The 20,000-nt window shown below is 27.3% G+C and overlaps 1 protein-coding gene across 2 annotated transcripts in view; it reads left to right on the top strand.

Annotated features, from left to right (window-relative positions):
• Positions 1-20,000, top strand: part of LOC112603869 (head-specific guanylate cyclase) — a 238,542-nt gene that overhangs the window by 198,336 nt on the left and 20,206 nt on the right. For both annotated transcript variants that reach the window (XM_025352666.1, XM_025352665.1), the window contains one exon: positions 1,039-1,205. In XM_025352666.1, the coding sequence (XP_025208451.1) occupies positions 1,039-1,205 (167 nt within the window). The remainder of the gene's footprint in view (positions 1-1,038; positions 1,206-20,000) is intronic.

The raw sequence follows: 20,000 nt of genomic DNA, 5'->3' as shown, positions 1-20,000 counted from the left end.
CAACAACAACATCGAATTATACATTAATACATAATGTATGCCAGTCATAGATTAAAGTCCTGGCTGTCTCTCGGGACTGGACGAACTCGCTCGGCCCTACGTCATGGCGCGCCTGGTTGTATATTCTATTATCGAGTCTATACATATTGCACACAATATTTAATTATACAGCTTTTATCAGAAACTCGACAATACCTGTGGGGTGAGCGCTAACTGTTGTTATAACGGTGCATCATCGTCGTTGTTTTTGTAATGAAGCTGACTAAACGTCAACATTGAATGGCCGTCGGAGCGTGTGCTTACGAAATCGTTACAATCACAGAACGCTACTCTGATAGAATTTTGAACCTTGAACGTGTCACTCGTAATATGTCACGAATACAGCATATATTTTCATAATATTATGTAGCGGCGTTTTAACCGCGTCGAACGCACTCACGCTTTTGGCGGTATATTCACGTCACTCGCACGTGTACATAATAGGTATGACATCGCGTTCTCTGCAAGAAAGCAGTACACCGCAGTGGTCTCTACTGCGATGATATATTATAAATTCACATAATATAAATCAACATTCACGGAAATCATATAAACCATTAGTAGACGTTTCATACAATTATTATTGCCAGTCGAGCACTTATAAAATTAAATGTAATTTTAAAGGCAATCAATATAGATGTAAAATAAATAAGCTTCAAAATAAAATCATCGCATTTGTTATTAGGAACTGTGTTGTTTACGATTGTGACTTATTAAATCTCGATACACTATTAAACTTTAATAAGAAATGATTGTTCTGCGTATAATTACTATATATTATTTATTTGGAGTAAAAATAAAACGAGTTGAATTTAATTATATTTTATTATTATGGAAAATCAATTTGGGAATTTTAGTCAGACAACTATTGTACCTAAATATGCTTCAGGTATTGTACAATTTTCCTTTAAAAAAGTAAATATCCAATTCAAAGGATACACTATCTATAGCTCATAAAAAAAACATATTTAATGTATTAATGTATTTTATGGTTTTCAGGAGAAACCATCGAAGCGAAAACGCATGACGAGGTGACCATGTTGTTCAGCGATATCGTCGGCTTCACGTCTATCTGTAGCACTGCCACGCCGTTCATGGTTGTCAACATGTTGGAGTCCTTGTACAACAAGTTTGACGCTTACTGCGGACATCTGGATATTTACAAGGTGAGTGATGGCTAAAGCGCTAAGCTCTACGTTTAATTGAAACTCAGAAGTGACTGCCTTCTGAGTAGCCGAAACCATTAATGGTGAATACAAATATTATGATAATGTATTAATTTCCAAAATGTCAATAAATAGAAATGTTTTACGTATTTCACGAACCAGTAAATTTTTGTTTAAATCTACCTACAAAAATATGATAGATGATAATGCAATAATCTTAAATCATTCATTAGTATATTAATTGATACTTTCTTAAGCCCTCCATCCAGCAGAAATTATTTTTTTATCATTAACTGTACTTGACATTTAGTATTATTATTGTTTATTCTTATGAATATGTCAAACTTTTATTTTTTAAACCTAATTTTATGAAGCCAACGAATGAACTATTATCCGCCATTTGGTAATAACAGTATAATAGCATTATACGATATGCGTATTATAAGCTGTTAACTTTATTTCTTATAAAAGCGTATATTTCATTGCTTGTGATGAAATATAATAACGTGACGCAAAGCCATTTCAAATGAAGTTTATTGCACGTAAAATGTGAGTCTTTAAGAAATGACTCTGAAAATATGTCTGGAAAGAGCAACGTAACAGTAAAAAGAGATTATAATATAGTTCAATATACCATGATCGGATATTCAAATCAAACATATCATTCCAGTCGGTGTTACACAGCGAGTATACCGAGTAAACACAATCCCTTCAGAACGGTTAACGTTGCGTTATAGTGCATGAAAGAAGTAATTTGCGCCGAATGGTTCCCAAAGGAATTCGACGACCGACGTGACAGAAAACATTTGAAAGTCCGTGCGATATTTTATCGGGCGAGAATTTAGAGAAATTACTCGTGATTTTACGTGAACCTATCGTGGAAGTGTACAAAAAACATGCGCAGTCAATCATCTGAAAAGTTAAAAATAATAATATAAAATAACAGATCAATGTTTTTTCACGATTTATTATAACAGATGAGTATATACAGAATGATTATTTCAAAAGTAATTGAGCTCATTTATTTCAAAAAGTATTAATAATTTTATTTGCTATTTTTTAACAGTTATAGTTTTAAATAATATTATAAATTCCATACCCCCAAGCGAAATATTATATTCCTGAGAATTTGAAATTTGAATATATAAAATCAAATTCCAAATGAGAACAGTTACCTATTTTATAAGTATGTTTACAGTTTTGGTGAGCAGAGTGGTGGACATACATTTTTAAAGATATAAATGGACTATTTCATTCCGTTTTTATGAACTTTAAATAGTCATAACTAATAAATTACCTCCTCCTCGTTTGAATTATTTTTTTTTAAATATTATTCTGAGAAAAATGTTTTGCTTTAGAATATGAAATTAAAAATATATACTGTCACTGAAAAAGTAATCAACTTTAAAAGCAACTTTTTCGAGAACTTTTTGTAACAAATTCTTATTATGTAGGAAATAAGAAATTATATCCCAAAACGTTTAGATTTTCCAAGAAAACGAGTTTACTATAAAAAATAAAAAACGAACTTGTATAAAAAAATAAAAAATCACGTTTGCACTAAAGCGTAAACGAATATTTTTGAGGATAAAATAAATGAGGACATCGATCAAAACGTCGTGAAGTTTCTTTAGGCCACGGCCAGAATGTATACAAAAGGTTGAACTTACTTTACTCGGATAGTATAACATGTATCAGGTATATTGAGTGATTGCACTAAGGTTACTAATTTTGCAGAGCCAAGTCATGATGGATTCTATACAATGCATATCCGATATGGAATGCCTCCAAAGAACCTACATATAAATCGAAACCATTGCTGTAGGGAGAGAGTTATTTTGAAAAATTTAAATGTATCTTTTCGTATATGACGGTCAGCCTCATCATGTGCCGCGTGAATCGGCGACCCTCCAGACTGATGTGTAAAGCAGAGCAAATATTTTGGAAACAAGACATTACATTATACAATATACTAAAGTATCCGATCCGAATTCATCGCACGCGCGACGAAAACTTCACCTCCACCCCCCAATTCTTCTAGTCACTCTCCCCACGACCACCAGACCATTATTATTCCCAGTCCCCAGGACATTATGGTGACGGCAATATCTTTGCCATTCGCCGCTCATCCTCGCTCACTCGCTCACTCTCTTTCCATTATCTATCTACATCCTAAAACGCATCATTTCGTTGTTTTTGTTGTTATTATTATTGCTATTCCGAAACTGTATGGCGTTCGCAAAACATAACGATCACCACACGAGATGAGTCGAAAATAAGTTAAATTTATTTGATTTTCTATTTGTTGTTTCAATCGTTTCCGCGTTGTATTCATTATGGTAATCCATGTAATCATACGAAGAAGATTTCGATAATAAATCACAATACAGTTGTTCATCGTCATCCAGATATTTTTTTTCTACCGTTCAAATATTATTATTAATATTTCAATGAACACACATTTTATTATAATTTTATAATACTTAACGTTTTACATAAGTTTTATTTGCATATTCGTTGCTATACGATTATTAAACTTATATATTATATTATACAATAATAAAAGTTTTAAAAAAATAATAATAATAATAACAATAAAATAATCATAAAAATATAAATCAAAAAAATATTATTTGCATAAGTATTTTTATTGTATATTATAATATATGTAACGTATATATTACTTATTAACGAAAAATTTTCGGGGGCGAATGATTCTTATTGAAACGTTTACATTTCAACCGTTTTACAAAAAGCTTAGGTAAAATATTAAAAATGGGACGCCAACTTATAAAACATTTTTAGATGATACAAAGTTCATCGAAATGAAAAAAAATTCTGAATTTAAATTTAATTCATATATAAAAATATATTATAATATGTATATTGTATTTATATTTTTATAATTTAATTTTTAAAAGTAATAAAAAAAAATAAATTATATGAAAAACTTCTATAACGACTGAATTAATGTAAGTAAGTAGCAGCGTAATATTAAAGAAACGCTATTTTATATTTCTATAAAATTAATTTATTGTACTTTTATACAAATATAGCATTTTAATTCACTTCAATTTGCATAAGCTTACACTGACAAAAAAGTATTGTATAAAGATTTTAATTAACAACAGCATTATTTTAAAATGTATAAACAGTAGGCACACAAACAAATATCTTAAAAAAAGTGATCGGAAGGAATAGATGCTAGTTTTAGTAAATACATTTTAAATATAAATGTTAAAGGATTATACTTTATTTCCTTAAGAATTGAACTTATCTAATCATTGATACGTTAATAAATACTTTGACAATATTACTTCAAAATAAATACAACATTTATTAATTTTCTTTTAATGTAAAAGATTATATTGTTTTTATTTTATGAGCTTTACATTGCATTCCATTGTTCGAAAACAGAAGAGTTAGAATATATACAATAGTTGTGATAAAGGGATGAAAATAAACAAAAACGGTTTGATATTTTTTGGTTCTAAAGAAGTGAGTATACTAAAAAAAAAAGCAATCAAGTGAAATAATTGAAGAAATTTCAGAAAAAATTCCATAGAAAGATTTCAAAACATTTTAACCAAAATCGATTTCCATACATGACCACGTATTATTACTTGATCCTGTTTTTCATAATATACATAATACATATATTTTTACTTTTTTCCATTCATTAAACTTCATAATTAAGACGTGATATTCAGATTTTAACTCAACATGAAATTGATATATTTTAATTGTTCCAAGTTTGAATTTATTATAAATTCATTATTTCAATTCATAGTGTATTGTTTATTTCATTACGACATTTAAGCTGTAAAGTAAATTCAAAACTATAATAACATTTTCCCGCTAAAAATAGAGTCATTTCCGAGTTCTAAGTTATCATTTCCTGCTAAATGATTGGTATTTCCCCAAACTATTCCATGACTATTATCAATATTTAGCACGGATGCACACATAATTCTCGCGTGAATCATTATCATTAATCGTTAATACTGTTATAAACTAAAATTTGGGCCACTAAAATTGTTTAAACAATAATTTACCAAATGTACAATTGACTTCTAACAATCTGTTGGGTATAATGGAAACTAAATATTACATTATATATATATATATTTATATAGACATACAAGTACATACAATTAATTGTTATCACATAAATATTGTGACATTAAATAATATTGTATTTGTAATTTCCCTTTGGGTATTTGAGTATATTATATTAACGAACTGTATTTTACCACCAAAACTGGTTGTAATAGTTAATTCATATGAATATTTTATAATTTAAATCGCCATTAATATTTAATCATGGGTTTAATACAATATACCTCTTAATAAAAAAATAAATGTATTTTACGGTGTTAATGGAATTGGTATAAGCTATACGTGTATATTATGTTTATATCGTTACGTATTTGAATAGTCATTCAGTATAGTATTGTTTCTTTAAATTTATAATGATCCTCTTTTTGTCCACTTTATACCTATGATGTGAATAACACAAAGCAAAATTATATCTCTAATTTGGTTTTCAATACTTTCTTTATGATAAATGGCATGGATGAAATTAAGTTAGTAATATAATTATTCAGATAAAATAAAAAATTATACTATACTTATTATTGCGGTTAAGAACGATGAATTAATGATTCATAACAAAAAATATTTCAACAAACAAGTATTTATGAGTACTACAATAATATTTAAACTCATTTAAGAAATTTTTTTCTTTTAGATAGAGGAAAATTATTTATTCAAATATGATGGTTCCTTGCAATAAGTGATATTAATTTTTTGCACAGAATTTCATGGAAGCTTATGCCAAAATACTTAAAAAACTACAATACAATAATTATAAACAGTTAATTCTAACTTTTTCGGTCAACTTATAGATACAATAAAACGTAAATAGTATACGTATTACACAACATATTTACAAAAAAACAATAATAATATTTATTATCTTATAATTTAACTAAAGCATGATTATAGTTTAACATACATTACATGAAAAACATTTTCACCGTCAACAGTTAGATTTGTTTTTAATTTTATGTTTAATAACCAATCGTTTAAGTTCATATAAACTTTTAAAAAACAATCAAAACACTTAAAGAATAAAATAATATTTTTTGATTTTATTTTTGTGTCTTCCACTGCTCATAGTTCCTTGAAATGTAATTTTATTTCACAAGTTAGACGTAGATGCGTTTAACATATTATTTAAATTAAATATATCGATTACTTGTCCCTATGCTCTCGTTAATTTAACGTTCCAATAAGACGAAGTAAATATTGAATTTCTACCATCAAATTTTTCTTATATACATAATATATATATATATATATATCTCATCCTGTGTAACCATATACATCACGCTCAGATTTTGTCGCTAAATCTCGTCTATACGTCACATTATTCTTGGTGAATTTAATTTGTATACACTAGTGAATTACCTTCTACAAGTACAACGCAAAGAAAGAAGATTATTCGTCGTCTCGTAGAAGTAGATTGTCGAAAAACAGAAACTCAAGTTTGGTTGCATTGCAAATATGAACTATCTACTACAATATTTATTTTTGTGTATTTAATGAGTTTTCAATTTATTTTGAAACGTAATATTAATAGCGCGTAATTCAGTCGGTAGGTCGTAAACCGATCATGTACATCGAGAGTGCTACTGCTGCCGCTGCTATGGCTGCTTCAGCTGTAAATCTTGTCGTTTATTACTTCATTATTGAAGATATTTTATATGTTCGCGGGAGAATAAACGGATTCAGAGTGTCAGAAACTGATAGTTAATGGTTTATATCGTGGCGTAGTTGCGGTTCCCCGCGTGGTTACCCGAACGGCCACTACAATAACAAAGATAACGGGTACTAATGACCATATTATGTTGTATATATATATGCATGTGTAATATAAAATACACATAGTTAGTAATGAAACGCAGTATCAACACTCTAGAAGAGATGATAATAACAATAATGATATCATGGACTAAATAATTGCACGCACTACCGTTCTAAATTATCCACTTATGTCGGTTTATACTTGGCATACGTATGCTTTCATCCAATATTATTCAGCAACAGCATCTAAGTAAAACGTGTTAACTATATTTGGACGTGAAAATCTATTAAATTATTAATATTATTATTTAATTCAGAGTGGGGATGCAGATTTTAAGGCCATTATGAAGCGAAAATTATTATTATAAATTTTATTAGGCATGATATTATTTTATTATCGTCTAACCCGTGAAAAACCTTCAAATTATTTAATTATTTGGATCTTTTCCACAGCTATTTATAAATACATATATTACATTTATACTTGGTTATTGAAAATGTATCAAACACCTATATAACATTACCGTAAGCGCACATATAATTTGTTCGTTACGTTTGAATAGTTCATGGACCAGACCCAAGTGAAGAGTCAGTCGATTGACTATCACACGACTCGTTGAACACTCATTTCGAAAATTGTACCATTCAAAATCCCTAGCTGTAAATTGATATTATGTAGTGAAAAATAAGTATATTGAACTGTATGTACAAACTCCAGTAATTTCAAACTCATGGTAGCATTTATTTTTGTTGTCCAACTCGATCTGTATGTGGCAGGTGGTTAAGTTTGGTTAATGAATTACGGCCGATTTCCAAAACTAATTATATGTACAAATAATGTCAAACGAAGATTAAGCCAAAATATGTATAAATGTTTATAAAAATGTTAATTATTTAATAATAATTGTAAATATTAGTTGATAATAATAGAACTTACGGTTAAATACAAATTTTCAAAAGAAATTTGATTTTGATTTTTTTTTACAAAATAATTAAGCCAACAAAATTGGCCGTTTTAAAATAATTTTTGATTTTTATTTATTTTTAAAATATTATCATAAATAAATACAATTTTATACCAAGTGAAAACATAGTTTATAAAAATTCCATTAACATTGAGGTGTGAGGACATGCAACTCAAGCTTTATTTTTAAAAGCCATCGAACCTATTTTGCATGTGATTTGAATGAGGCCATTCCACTTCGCGGATGAATAACTATTGAGCGTTGAGATGCGAGTCTTTGAAATAGTATATGTAGTATTATTATGTATCATATATTATATATTGTATAAACATAGCGTACTCGGAAAGATTAATGTGTCTGTATAGGTGTATGCATATGACGTGTACGTCGAGCGTTAGTACGAAATGCGCTTGGAAACTTAATCTTCGATAATATAACGATGCACGCATACGTTCGAGGTTTTAATACCACTCATCGTAATACAGTATTTTATATAATCTTAACGAATTTATTATTCTTTATTGCGTTCGTGTGTGAATGTGTGATTATTGTTGGAGGATCACGTGGTGCAGGTATTGAAGGAACCGTTTCTTCCCCTTATACCAAGTAAAATTCCTCAAAACGTCGATAGGGCTCTGCTCTTATTGTATATTGTACTTTCTTGCTCAATATGAAGTACGTTAAAAGATTTACCATATTTTGATATTAAAGCTATAAGGAAACCAACATCAGTTCTAAGATCATAATATAAAATCTGTATTTATGATTTATTCTCATTACGTAGCCTCATCGTGGTTGTACGACACGAAATAATATTTATGACACACTTTTTTGTATTCTCATAGTCTATGTATATTAATTATGTTGTAAGTTTAGATATTTGTATCTTATTTTTTAATATTCTATTAGCGTTAAATCCACTTATAAGCAATTCTTTGGATGCACATATTAGTCCTATCATTTTAAAAATCTATAATATAAATAATATATAAAAATATCAAATATTTTGAAAACTGATTGCTTACTTAACTAGCATTTGCTAAAATAATGACTCGAAACATGATTATAAATATTAATTTTCAACTTGTAACGATATCCTATACGTATACGGTATACATTTCAAAAAATAATTTTTTTCCAACACACTAGAGTATATTATACTGGAAAAAATCATCTCAGCAGTAAAAGAGTTCTAATAATTTAAAAAATAATGTAATCTACGTAAGTTTTTTATACTCTTTAACTCAATACTAAATGTTATTAATTAATTTATCGCTTATAAATAAATATATTGATATGTTTATACAAACAAAATATATTAAAAATGAATATGAAACTTAATACTTAAACGTCATAGTTCCAATATATTTATTTATTGTAAACGCCCATGAGGGCTCAAGTTAAATATATTAAAGTATCACAAACTTAAATTCAGTACAAAAAGTAATAACAGATTATTAAATAATAACAGAGATAAATAATAGATACTTATTAAACTAGTAAACATAAGATAATTTTAATAATTATAATGTTAAATGTTTAAAATAATAATATAACTTGGAAAATTAATATAAAAGTTGGACAGTAATACGTCATGATACGGTAAAATTAAACAAAAAATGTATATAATGTGATTGAAAAACATGACAAGGCAATTATTATTCGAGTACGCGAGTATATTTATATAATATTTTCGATTACCGATTGTATTGAACAGATCGTCTCATCCGATGTTACGCAGCTACGATATTTACACGTAATACGATTATGTTGTATCACACAACATAATAAAAGTCACTACTTTTCATTCGGTATTCGGTCTATTGAAAAAATTAAGTGCGCTCAGAATCCAGTGCGTAATCTTTGGATATGACTTCTTGAGCTCGTGTATTGTATGAGTTGGTATCGTAAATGGCGGACAACGGATGTCCGTTATTTGTCTTTGAGAGATTAGATTAGTAGATTTGTCAAACTCTATAAACCTTGATCTTGAAGTTGAGAATACGTTCTAAAAGTAAAATATAATAATGATTGGATAAAAAAAAAAATAAAAATCAATAAATAGGTTCATATCGGTGATCAGAGAATTATTGTCAAAGTTACTATAAGTAACGATGGATTTGTCGCGTAATTCGGTTATACGTGACTTTTGCTTCTTTATAACTTATCTAATCAATATACAAGCTGCAAAAAGAATAAAAAAATAAATAAATAAAATAAAAAAATTCAATGGCGAAAAGGTTTTTTCCCTTTTCCCCCGTTTGGGGCTTTTGCTTTCCTGAACCATCAATCTTCGAGTTTTGGTACTCGGCAAACTACTTTTAATTTCAAACTTTTATCTGTTTCGTACTATTATAACAGCGGTACCCTATTAAATAGGATGACTAATGCATGTGTCCATGTATGTTGCTGTACACAATGTCACTAGACGACCACGATATGAGATGGGTCGGCGATCTGTATTCATTATTCGTCGATCCACGGTCATAAATCGGAAACCTGACAAATAACGACAAACGAACAGTGTTATTTTTACGTTGAATTTTTCGCGGTTTCGTGATAATATTATTACCGAACGATGTTATTTCTGGCAGCGGCGTGTGGGTGTTTTGATTTAAATGGTTACCGAAGTGGTTCGACATCAGACGCGCTTTGAATAATTTCACAATCCATCATTCACGTTTTATGATAATATTATTATAATTACTATAATTATCTACTGTACATAATAATATAATCAATAGTCTTGCGGTGAAAATAATGAACCATCGTTCGACTACTACGCATCTAACTAGTGCATTAATGTTTAACAATACGAAAACTTTAGTTGATTTCACTATAATATTAAGCTGCAAGACGTCATTTTATTATTATTATTCCATAGTTGATTCATCACGATACATACTGCAGTTTTTGTTGTTCTGATAAAAATATCCCGAAAGAACATCCCTTGGAAAGAGACTCAGAGAACGGCCCCTACAGAAATTCTAAAATTGAATTTAAACTCATTAAAATTCGTTTATAACATAAAATTCTAATCTGTTTATATATAAAATATATTTTATTACCTATAGGCTATAATAAATAAAAAAAAAAAAAAACAGATACATTGCCACAACGACATTATAATTTTAACATACAAATATAAACATTTTTTAACACCTAAATTTAATTTTTTTTAAACAGCCTTTAAATACAATTCTTTTACAACAAAAAGGAATACATAATTATAATAGATTATACTCGTTAAGTACAGACATGAACATCCGTGATAGAAATAAGCTTTTTAGTGTACATAGTTCATGATACTTTATATTTTTATTTGATTAAATTATCAATCAAAAATAGATCCCCACACTATCTCAGTTTAAGTGTTTTTGATTAGTTGAAATAATAAATATATATTACATGTTTCAATTTTTGAACAAAACAATTTCGAAAATATCTAATACTTATGTTTTGTTTATTATTGGTTGTATTAGTTTACGACTTAAACAAATTGTTTTTATTTTATTTTTTTAAATATTTTATAAGATATTTAAATAATAAATTTAGGCGAACCGGGCTCGAGAAATTCGAGAACTAACTCATACATTTTGGAACTAAAGGAGCTAGTGATATAATAATTGCGAATCGCAATAAACAATCAGCGCGAGACCAGTATCTTGCCGATATTTATTATTATTTCCGAATTCCACCACAGCTCATTTAACGATAGCTATAACTGTTATATTATTACGATTTACAGTGTCGAGATAATAATGTTGATAATCAACAATCTTGCTGTGTTGTACCTTATTACATCTTTGTATTCGCAGTATTATGTAATTTGTAGAGTACATCAAAATTTGTGTTCGAAAACAATTGGGAAAATTATGTACCGCGACCGACGATATATTAATTATATTATACACAACTACAGTATTCCTAATGATAATGCATATGATATATATAATTGGGCCGCTTCTGCCCCTTGTATGGCTTGTGCATAATACTCTATTATTATAACTGTCTTCGTCCCGCCGTAGCGAATACACAGCATTTCGTTTGCGCCCACCATTACTTAATAATAACCACGACACAGTGTTGCGTAGTCATGGATGAGAGTGGTTCGAAAACTTTACGCTAGACACTTGGCAAAATTTAATAAGCACAATGGGAAGTATACGCGTAAGTTTCGACACAAATTTCTCCATAATATTATATCAGTTAACTCAACGTCAAATATACCCGTATATTATTTTAATTATAATATAGTATATTATGCACGCATAGTAGTTGTCTCCAATCGCGATGACGACCGGTCGGAAAACTACTCTAAATAATCGAACGGTCCACTTCCGGGTTATAGTAAATCACTTAAATATCCGTGCGCTGCTTCCGTTTGAAACTTTTTCTAGTTTCTTCGCGTGCTGCTCGGCCACTCGAAACTCAGGAAGCACGTAGAAACTTTGCTGTGCCTGATAACACCAAGATAAATCCCAGCAGACGTACGAATTGTTTTCTCAAGACGACGCTGTGAATGAATTCAATATTTGTGTGCAACAACTCGAGCTGTTTAACGCCACTCGTCAGACGCATCACAGAAGCGTACGCCGTTTTTAAATAATATGTGTGTGTGTGTGTGCTGTTGACTTTTTGTCTCTTGGTAAAGTAACTGACAATGTTACACGGTCATGGGACTTCTTTTCCGCCAAAAAAAAAAAAACCGAGAAAATCACGTCGGCACATACCCTTGATTTAAACGGTTAAAATTTATGTTATCCGTAGTTATTTTACGTAAAATAAAAACTATCGCTAGATTAAAATAATTTTTTTTTAAATTGATAATTTATCAACTCTGGGTATTATAATTCATTTTTAAATGAAATATGCAGTGCACATCATAATAATAAATTAGTTTTAATCATTCAAAACGAGCAACAGAAACTTGTATAAATGTTTGAAATTACTATTCTTCGACGACCATTGTCATTATACAGTTTCAAAACTTACTACTTAATCGCACAATAAGTGCCTACAAATTTAATATTAATACCTTAATGCTAACAGTGGCAAATCGAAGCCAAAAGACACCCTACAGATGCTGAAACGAGGATATTATTATTAGTTCTGCAGATACTGTTACAAAATTACAAATTACAACTACAATTAAATAACTCTAATTTATACCTATACTATATTATATTATTCTGTTATTGTCTTAACTTTCTAACCAATAATTCACGATACGGGGGTTTGACTTCCTCGTAACTATTCAACCTAATCCTATTATTTTCATTAAAACATCATTTTAAGCTCAATAACCATATTATTATTATTATTATTATTATTATTATTATTATTATTATTATAATCTTCTGATATTGTCGAATATTTTTCAATATTATGATGGATAAAAAACTAGTAATTTGTATAAAACTTCGAATCACTCGCTTTAATCTTTACTATGTAAATGTTTATAAGACGTATACGTATTATAAATTATATAAATGCAAATCCTCAAAATAAAAATTACTAAATAAAATGTTAATGTTTTCGATATTATAACATAATTCTATTATCTCTTACAAATTATGACCAGATTTAAATCAAATTGTATTGATTTATAATTTTAATTAATTATGTTTCATAAAATTGTATAGGTATTATAATGTTATATAAACGTACACATATGTATTATTGTTCAATATCCGTGCACGTACTTAATAATTTAACAACGTTAAATTGCATAATACTGATCGGTTCTTAAAAACTATGATGTAATACTTTACTTGTCGACTTACTCACTTATTATGATTACTTCTCTATATTAATAATGTTAAACGTTAAACGCACTACACTCACGTAAAAATAAAGTATAGAAACATTTAAACAACCTATGTATAATATAGCTTTTAAAATATACAAACATTTTAAGTACAATATATGATTTTGTTTACCATTAAAAATTACAATATTAAATATAGTACATCAAAAACATAATACGCGTACGAGAATACGACGTAGGACGAGGCGAGTAGATGCAAGAAATAAGCATTACAATATAACGGTAACAAAAGACCGACGGAAAAATACTATATTAATACAGAGTCGAAAAATTCGTAGTGTTGGGGCACATTTATAATGATCATTAGCGACTCCATGGAAAAATCTTGTTGGTAACCTGTAAATTACAACATTGTTCAGGGCTCGAATGGACGAGGATGACTGCGTAATGTATGTATATTTATGTTATAGTACTATTCGAGCATACTTTCAAAGACAATGGGTGTGACGGTAGCTTAAAAACAAATTCATATAAATACATCTCATTATCTGTATGCGAATAACTATTATACTACACACAATATGGAGGTTTGAAAGTTTTAAACGATGCGGGAGAGACTCGAGCTTGTGTAGTAATTTAATCGTTTTAATTGAATGGATTTGCTAGCGCAGTCGTTTAGTTTTTTCAATCGAAATGATGTCACGTGATCTGGTAACACGTTTTAGGTAAATCGGTGATGAAAATAACAATAATAAAACGTCCGATTGAAAAGGATACGGTCAGCATGGTGTGTTTTATGACGTAATCGATTGGAAATAAATTTATCTAATTATTATCTATTCGTAGCCGTGTAAGGACCTAAACATTATCATTAAATTATTTCTTCGAACAAACGTGATCTCTTTTATACGTCCTAGGTTGTAGGTACCTCTATTATAAAATATGTATTCGACTTTCTAACACGACTTCTAACAACTGAAAATACTAAATATTAGACAAGATAGGTATTCATGCGCTCTCGCTGGTTTTATAGAAATTTAAGTAATATAATATTATGAACTCAACAAATTTGTATGAAAAATCGCAAAATGTATTAATAGTACAAACAATATTAGTCGTAGATCACATGAATCTAAATGTCTAATATACTTCCATAGTACATAATCAATAACAATACTATTTTATATCGGACAACATGTATCCAAAATACATTAAATATCCTTGAAAAACACTAAAAAAACACCATAAAAAGACCTCTGCATATATTCTAGCATGATTAGCTTACACAATAATATAACTAATATAAACTAAATAATAATCAGTCAGATATATTAAGAATTTTTTTTTTTATTTATTAAAACAATTAATTTTTTTTTTTTTTTAATACGTGTATTTAAACTTTATTATACATAATATTATTGTATATTATTTTTGTATTTAAAATATGTATTCTATTAATAGAATCTATAAACTAAAAAACCAAGAAAATAATACTCGTATGTTTGAATAACGAACTTGTATTAAATTGTTTATTTTAATATTTCATCGATGAAAAATAATAATTTTCCTATACTGGAATTGTTAAATACTAATTTATATTCATTGCGTGTACATCGTACTGAGTTGAATACAATGCAATTTATGCAATTAAAAAAATATTTAAATGACAATTACTGTAATATTTTACATATAACCAGGTAAGTAATAAAAAACGAAAAACCTACTGCAATAATTGAAAGTTTATACATATTTCGGTCAATTTGTACTAATTAAATTTGACAGACTGTGTACGTGACTTTAAGATTTGATTTTTAAAAGTATCTCAATTAAAAATTAATCGAACATTTCTCTCTGCAAAATTAAGGATTTTTTTCTTAGTATTCAATCCGTAGATTGATCTACAATAAATGTTCTCTAAATGATTCTCTGTCTTGTGTTTTATCTTTGAGTTGTTTGTACTAATCGACTCTTACATCTTTGATTACTTGACTTATATAACATGTTCTTGGCCAACCTTTCCCACGTTTCCCTTCAATCATACCTTTTCATATGAGGCTATGGAGTTCTTCATCATGTCTTATCATATGCCATCACCTTGATCTTATTTATTTAGCAATTTTCTTTTCTCTTTGATTATATCTAATACTTCTTGGTTTGTCTTTAATCTGTCCATTTTAATTTCTCCATTACATGCCAACACCACATTTCAAAAGCTTTTAGAGTTGTTTCATCTTTTTTGTTCAACGTCCATGTTTCACAACCATATAATGCTGTACTCCATACGTATGTTTTAAAAAGACGTTTTCTCGTTCTTAGATCTACATTTTTTGGTATTAGTAATTTACTCCTAAGTAGAAATTCCTTTTTTGCTTGCCCTATTCTACTTTTTATTTCCTTTTTTTGACCTTCTCTTATTGTCTATTATGCTTCCCAAATATTTAAATTGATTTATTTATTCTATTCTGCTTCTTTTTAGGGATATATTAATGTTTGGTTCATTTTGTTTACTAAATATCGTAACTTTTGTTTTTTCCGTATTTATATTTAATTTGAATTTCAGAAATATGTTATTCATTTCAACAAGTGCTGTTTGTAAATTGTTTTCAGAAGTGGCAAGTAATATTATATTATCTGCAAATCGTATCATTGATATTAATACACTTCCTATCACTACTCCTATTATTTATTCTTCTAGCTTTTTTTTTATATATCTTATCGCTTGTTTTTATTGCTTTTATTTTTTTATTTTCTGATAATAGTTAGAATTACTAGGTATTTAGGTATTTAAATTAAATCTTTTCCATAAAATCTGTTTTCGAAAAATATAATTTATTAAAACATACTACAGTGGATAAATATCAAGAAACAAAATTATATTATATAAATATCAATCTCTGAGTTGATATAGGTATAGCTGATTCCACTTTTTAAACACACCATATAATAATAGAAATTTTTCCATGTTCATGAATATAATTGTAATGGTAATGCTATTTTAAAATTTTTAAAAACTTTTTTATTTCCAAATTTTCTTTTTTTAAAGTAAAACACTAATGGTACCATTTGGATAAAATATTCACTACGTTTGAAAATGTCTACTTAATTTTGATGAAAGTACGAAACAATAACGAATTATGTCTGTGCTTTAATTAAATACATGTTTTGAGAAAAAAATGATTTATTATTAAAAATAAATACATTTTTTTATTACAATAAATATTTACCAAAAGTTTCATTAAGTCAGTATATGGTGTAATGTATATATATATATATATATGCACATTAAATATTTAATCAATGTATATTTTATTAAATGAAAAGATAGTCTATATTTTAGTTATTAGTAAAAATGAAAGTGCGTTAATTACTAACATATTTGTTACGTACACATTACACACATAATATAATACTCATTAATGATAATGTGTGTATAACAAAAAAAAAAAAAAATTAAGGAATAACAAATACATTTAAATTATTGTTATTATCACCAGTAATTTTTAATAAATTTATAGTGATACAATGATTAATTATTAATATATTGAGACACGCAAATACAATAAGAATTTAATATTACATGTTTCAAATTATTTATGTTAAATTTAATGAATATATATTATAATTTCATATTGTAGTTCTATTGTGAAAATACTTTACAATCTACGTTTTGCTAAAATGAAACCAAGCATTATTCAAAATTATTTTTAATCTTATAATTTATTTTAAAATGTAAAAAAAAATACAAACTACTGTATGGAACTTATTATATTATTTATCAAACAATAAAAATATTCAAATATTCAACACCTTGTTTCGTTTATAAGCATGTTATATTGTGTTTTATTTACAGCCAAAAATTATTGTTCAAACAGTATCAAAACATAGTTTGAAAACCACTTAAGTACTTGTAGGATAAATATTTTTATCGTATCTCAAGAATTAATTTATAAATACATTATTGGGAATAATATACTGAATTTACTAAAATAATTTGAGTTCAATATTGAATGCTGTAAAAATTAAAATTAAAACAAATATTTACAAAATATAAAATGTACCTTTATATATGAACAAACAATTTCAAAGGGCTTATAAGTATATGAGGAATAAATGGAATTAATCATTTTTTTAATTTAAGTTAGTTTAAAAAAAATACACACGTCATAATATAAAAGTATACATTTTATTTTTATTTTAAATAAATTGTAATTAAATTTAAAATTTTGTAAGATCTTAGAAAACAACAATATAATATTATTATATTCCTCCATTAATATATGATTATTTTTTCTTAGCTATTCTATTAAAAATGTTTAGTAGTTATAAAAATGTTCTAAAATAATTACTTTATAAAGTTCTATCAATTTAAGTTTCTATATATACTTTTCAAATAGTTTTTTTAACAATAAGTAAACGCAAAAAATTGTAGTTTTTTAAAACTTTTATACTTATAGGATAAATATTATCGGATCAATCCTACTTAATATAAAAATTTATACATTTTTATATAATTTACACGCCACCTAAGCTATTAAAATACGTATAGGTAATTAGTATAACATGGTAAATTAGAAACTTTAAGTTTACAACTATATAATATATATATACATCATACTCTTACAATGCATCTAAATGTAAAATAGTTCGAAAAATTAAAATTATAAAATATAATTACCCATTACTTGTTTATATTCACAATAATGAATAGACTCGTCCTTGAAAATACCTATTAGTAATCTTGACAGTCCTGTACAGTTTTTTTTTTTTTTGTATATCTATTATTGATCTTGAAACTAAATTCGAAAAAAAACATTACGTTAGAAATATTTTAACTGTATTATTTCGTATTCATATTGTATATATTATAATTGTATAAGTGATTTGTATTACGATTTTCTCAAATTAATGTTTGAAACTGAAACGAATATTTTCCACGATGTACCGTCGTATCGTATTCTATGAGGCAATTAAATTTAAATTCCAATGTTCCGTATAAGCTTTTCGCCGAACAAATGTATGGTGAGTAGTGATGGGCTGAACCCTGATTTTTCAAATCGAACCAAACTTGAACCAAATTTTAAATTATTTTTTCGAACCCAAACCGAACCAAACTTTCATATTTTTTTACCGAACCGAACTGAACAGAACTTAAATCATTATAAGTCGAACTCGAACTCGAACTCAACACGTTTTATCATGTATATATTCTATCTACAAATTAAATTAACCATAATAACTATTATATTTTAAGTTTTCATATTACTTATTACATATTTTAACTTTTAAGTCTTTATATGTTAAAATGTAATTGTATTTACTATAAATTTAAATGATTTCTTATTTTTTTTCTTTTACATAGGTACCAATATAATAAAAAATGACAATTTAATAATTAATTATTAATAAGAAAAAAAATATAATTTAAAATAGAAATAGTTAGGTATATTAAATTTATTATTTATCATTTATTTTAAAAGTATGTAAACAAATTATAAAATCACAAACTAAACATGTTGTTACAACGACAAACATCTAATAATTATTACGATTTCGATAACGATTATATACGCGGAAAAAAAGTTATAGATAGAGACGTAGCGGTACAAGAATATTACCATGAATGTACCCAAAATAATTTTTTTTCTGCTGCGATAAAAACAATAACAGCAATATTATAAATGTAGGAACGCGGCCTCTATTGACGATAGAAAGCATATCAATGTTTTGGCTGGCAGGGGGTGGATCTGTAACGGATCAGTGGAAAAATAACATATTATTATAAATTATAATATATAACGTGTAAAAATAACTTTTAAAGAATTATACAAATATTTGGTCTTTGAATAAATTTAAACAATCATGGCCAGAACATCTGGTTCGACAAATATTTTCAAGTTCGATTTTTGTACAGTAAAAGATGCTTGATAGTTCGATTCGAATTTTTTTCGTACTGAGTTCGAATTTTGAACTAAACCGAACATTAAGGGTTCGGTTAGAGATTCGAACAGGTCGACCTATCAATAATGATTAGTGTATTATTCATATCGATCGAATTTAGGTAATATTCAATCTTAAATAAAACGACTAGAAAAATAATAATAAATGTGTTTATAAACATCAATAAAACGCAACAGTTTTTCTATATGATTATTAAGGTTTCACGACTATTATTTCATGATTATTAAACTATTA

Source organism: Melanaphis sacchari, unplaced genomic scaffold (assembly GCF_002803265.2).
Source record: "Melanaphis sacchari strain LSU unplaced genomic scaffold, SCAv2.0 Contig112_pilon_pilon, whole genome shotgun sequence".
NCBI classification, from domain to species: domain Eukaryota; kingdom Metazoa; phylum Arthropoda; class Insecta; order Hemiptera; family Aphididae; genus Melanaphis; species Melanaphis sacchari.
Note: the sequence above shows the minus strand (reverse complement) of the source record. Positions and strands in the feature narration are given on the sequence as shown.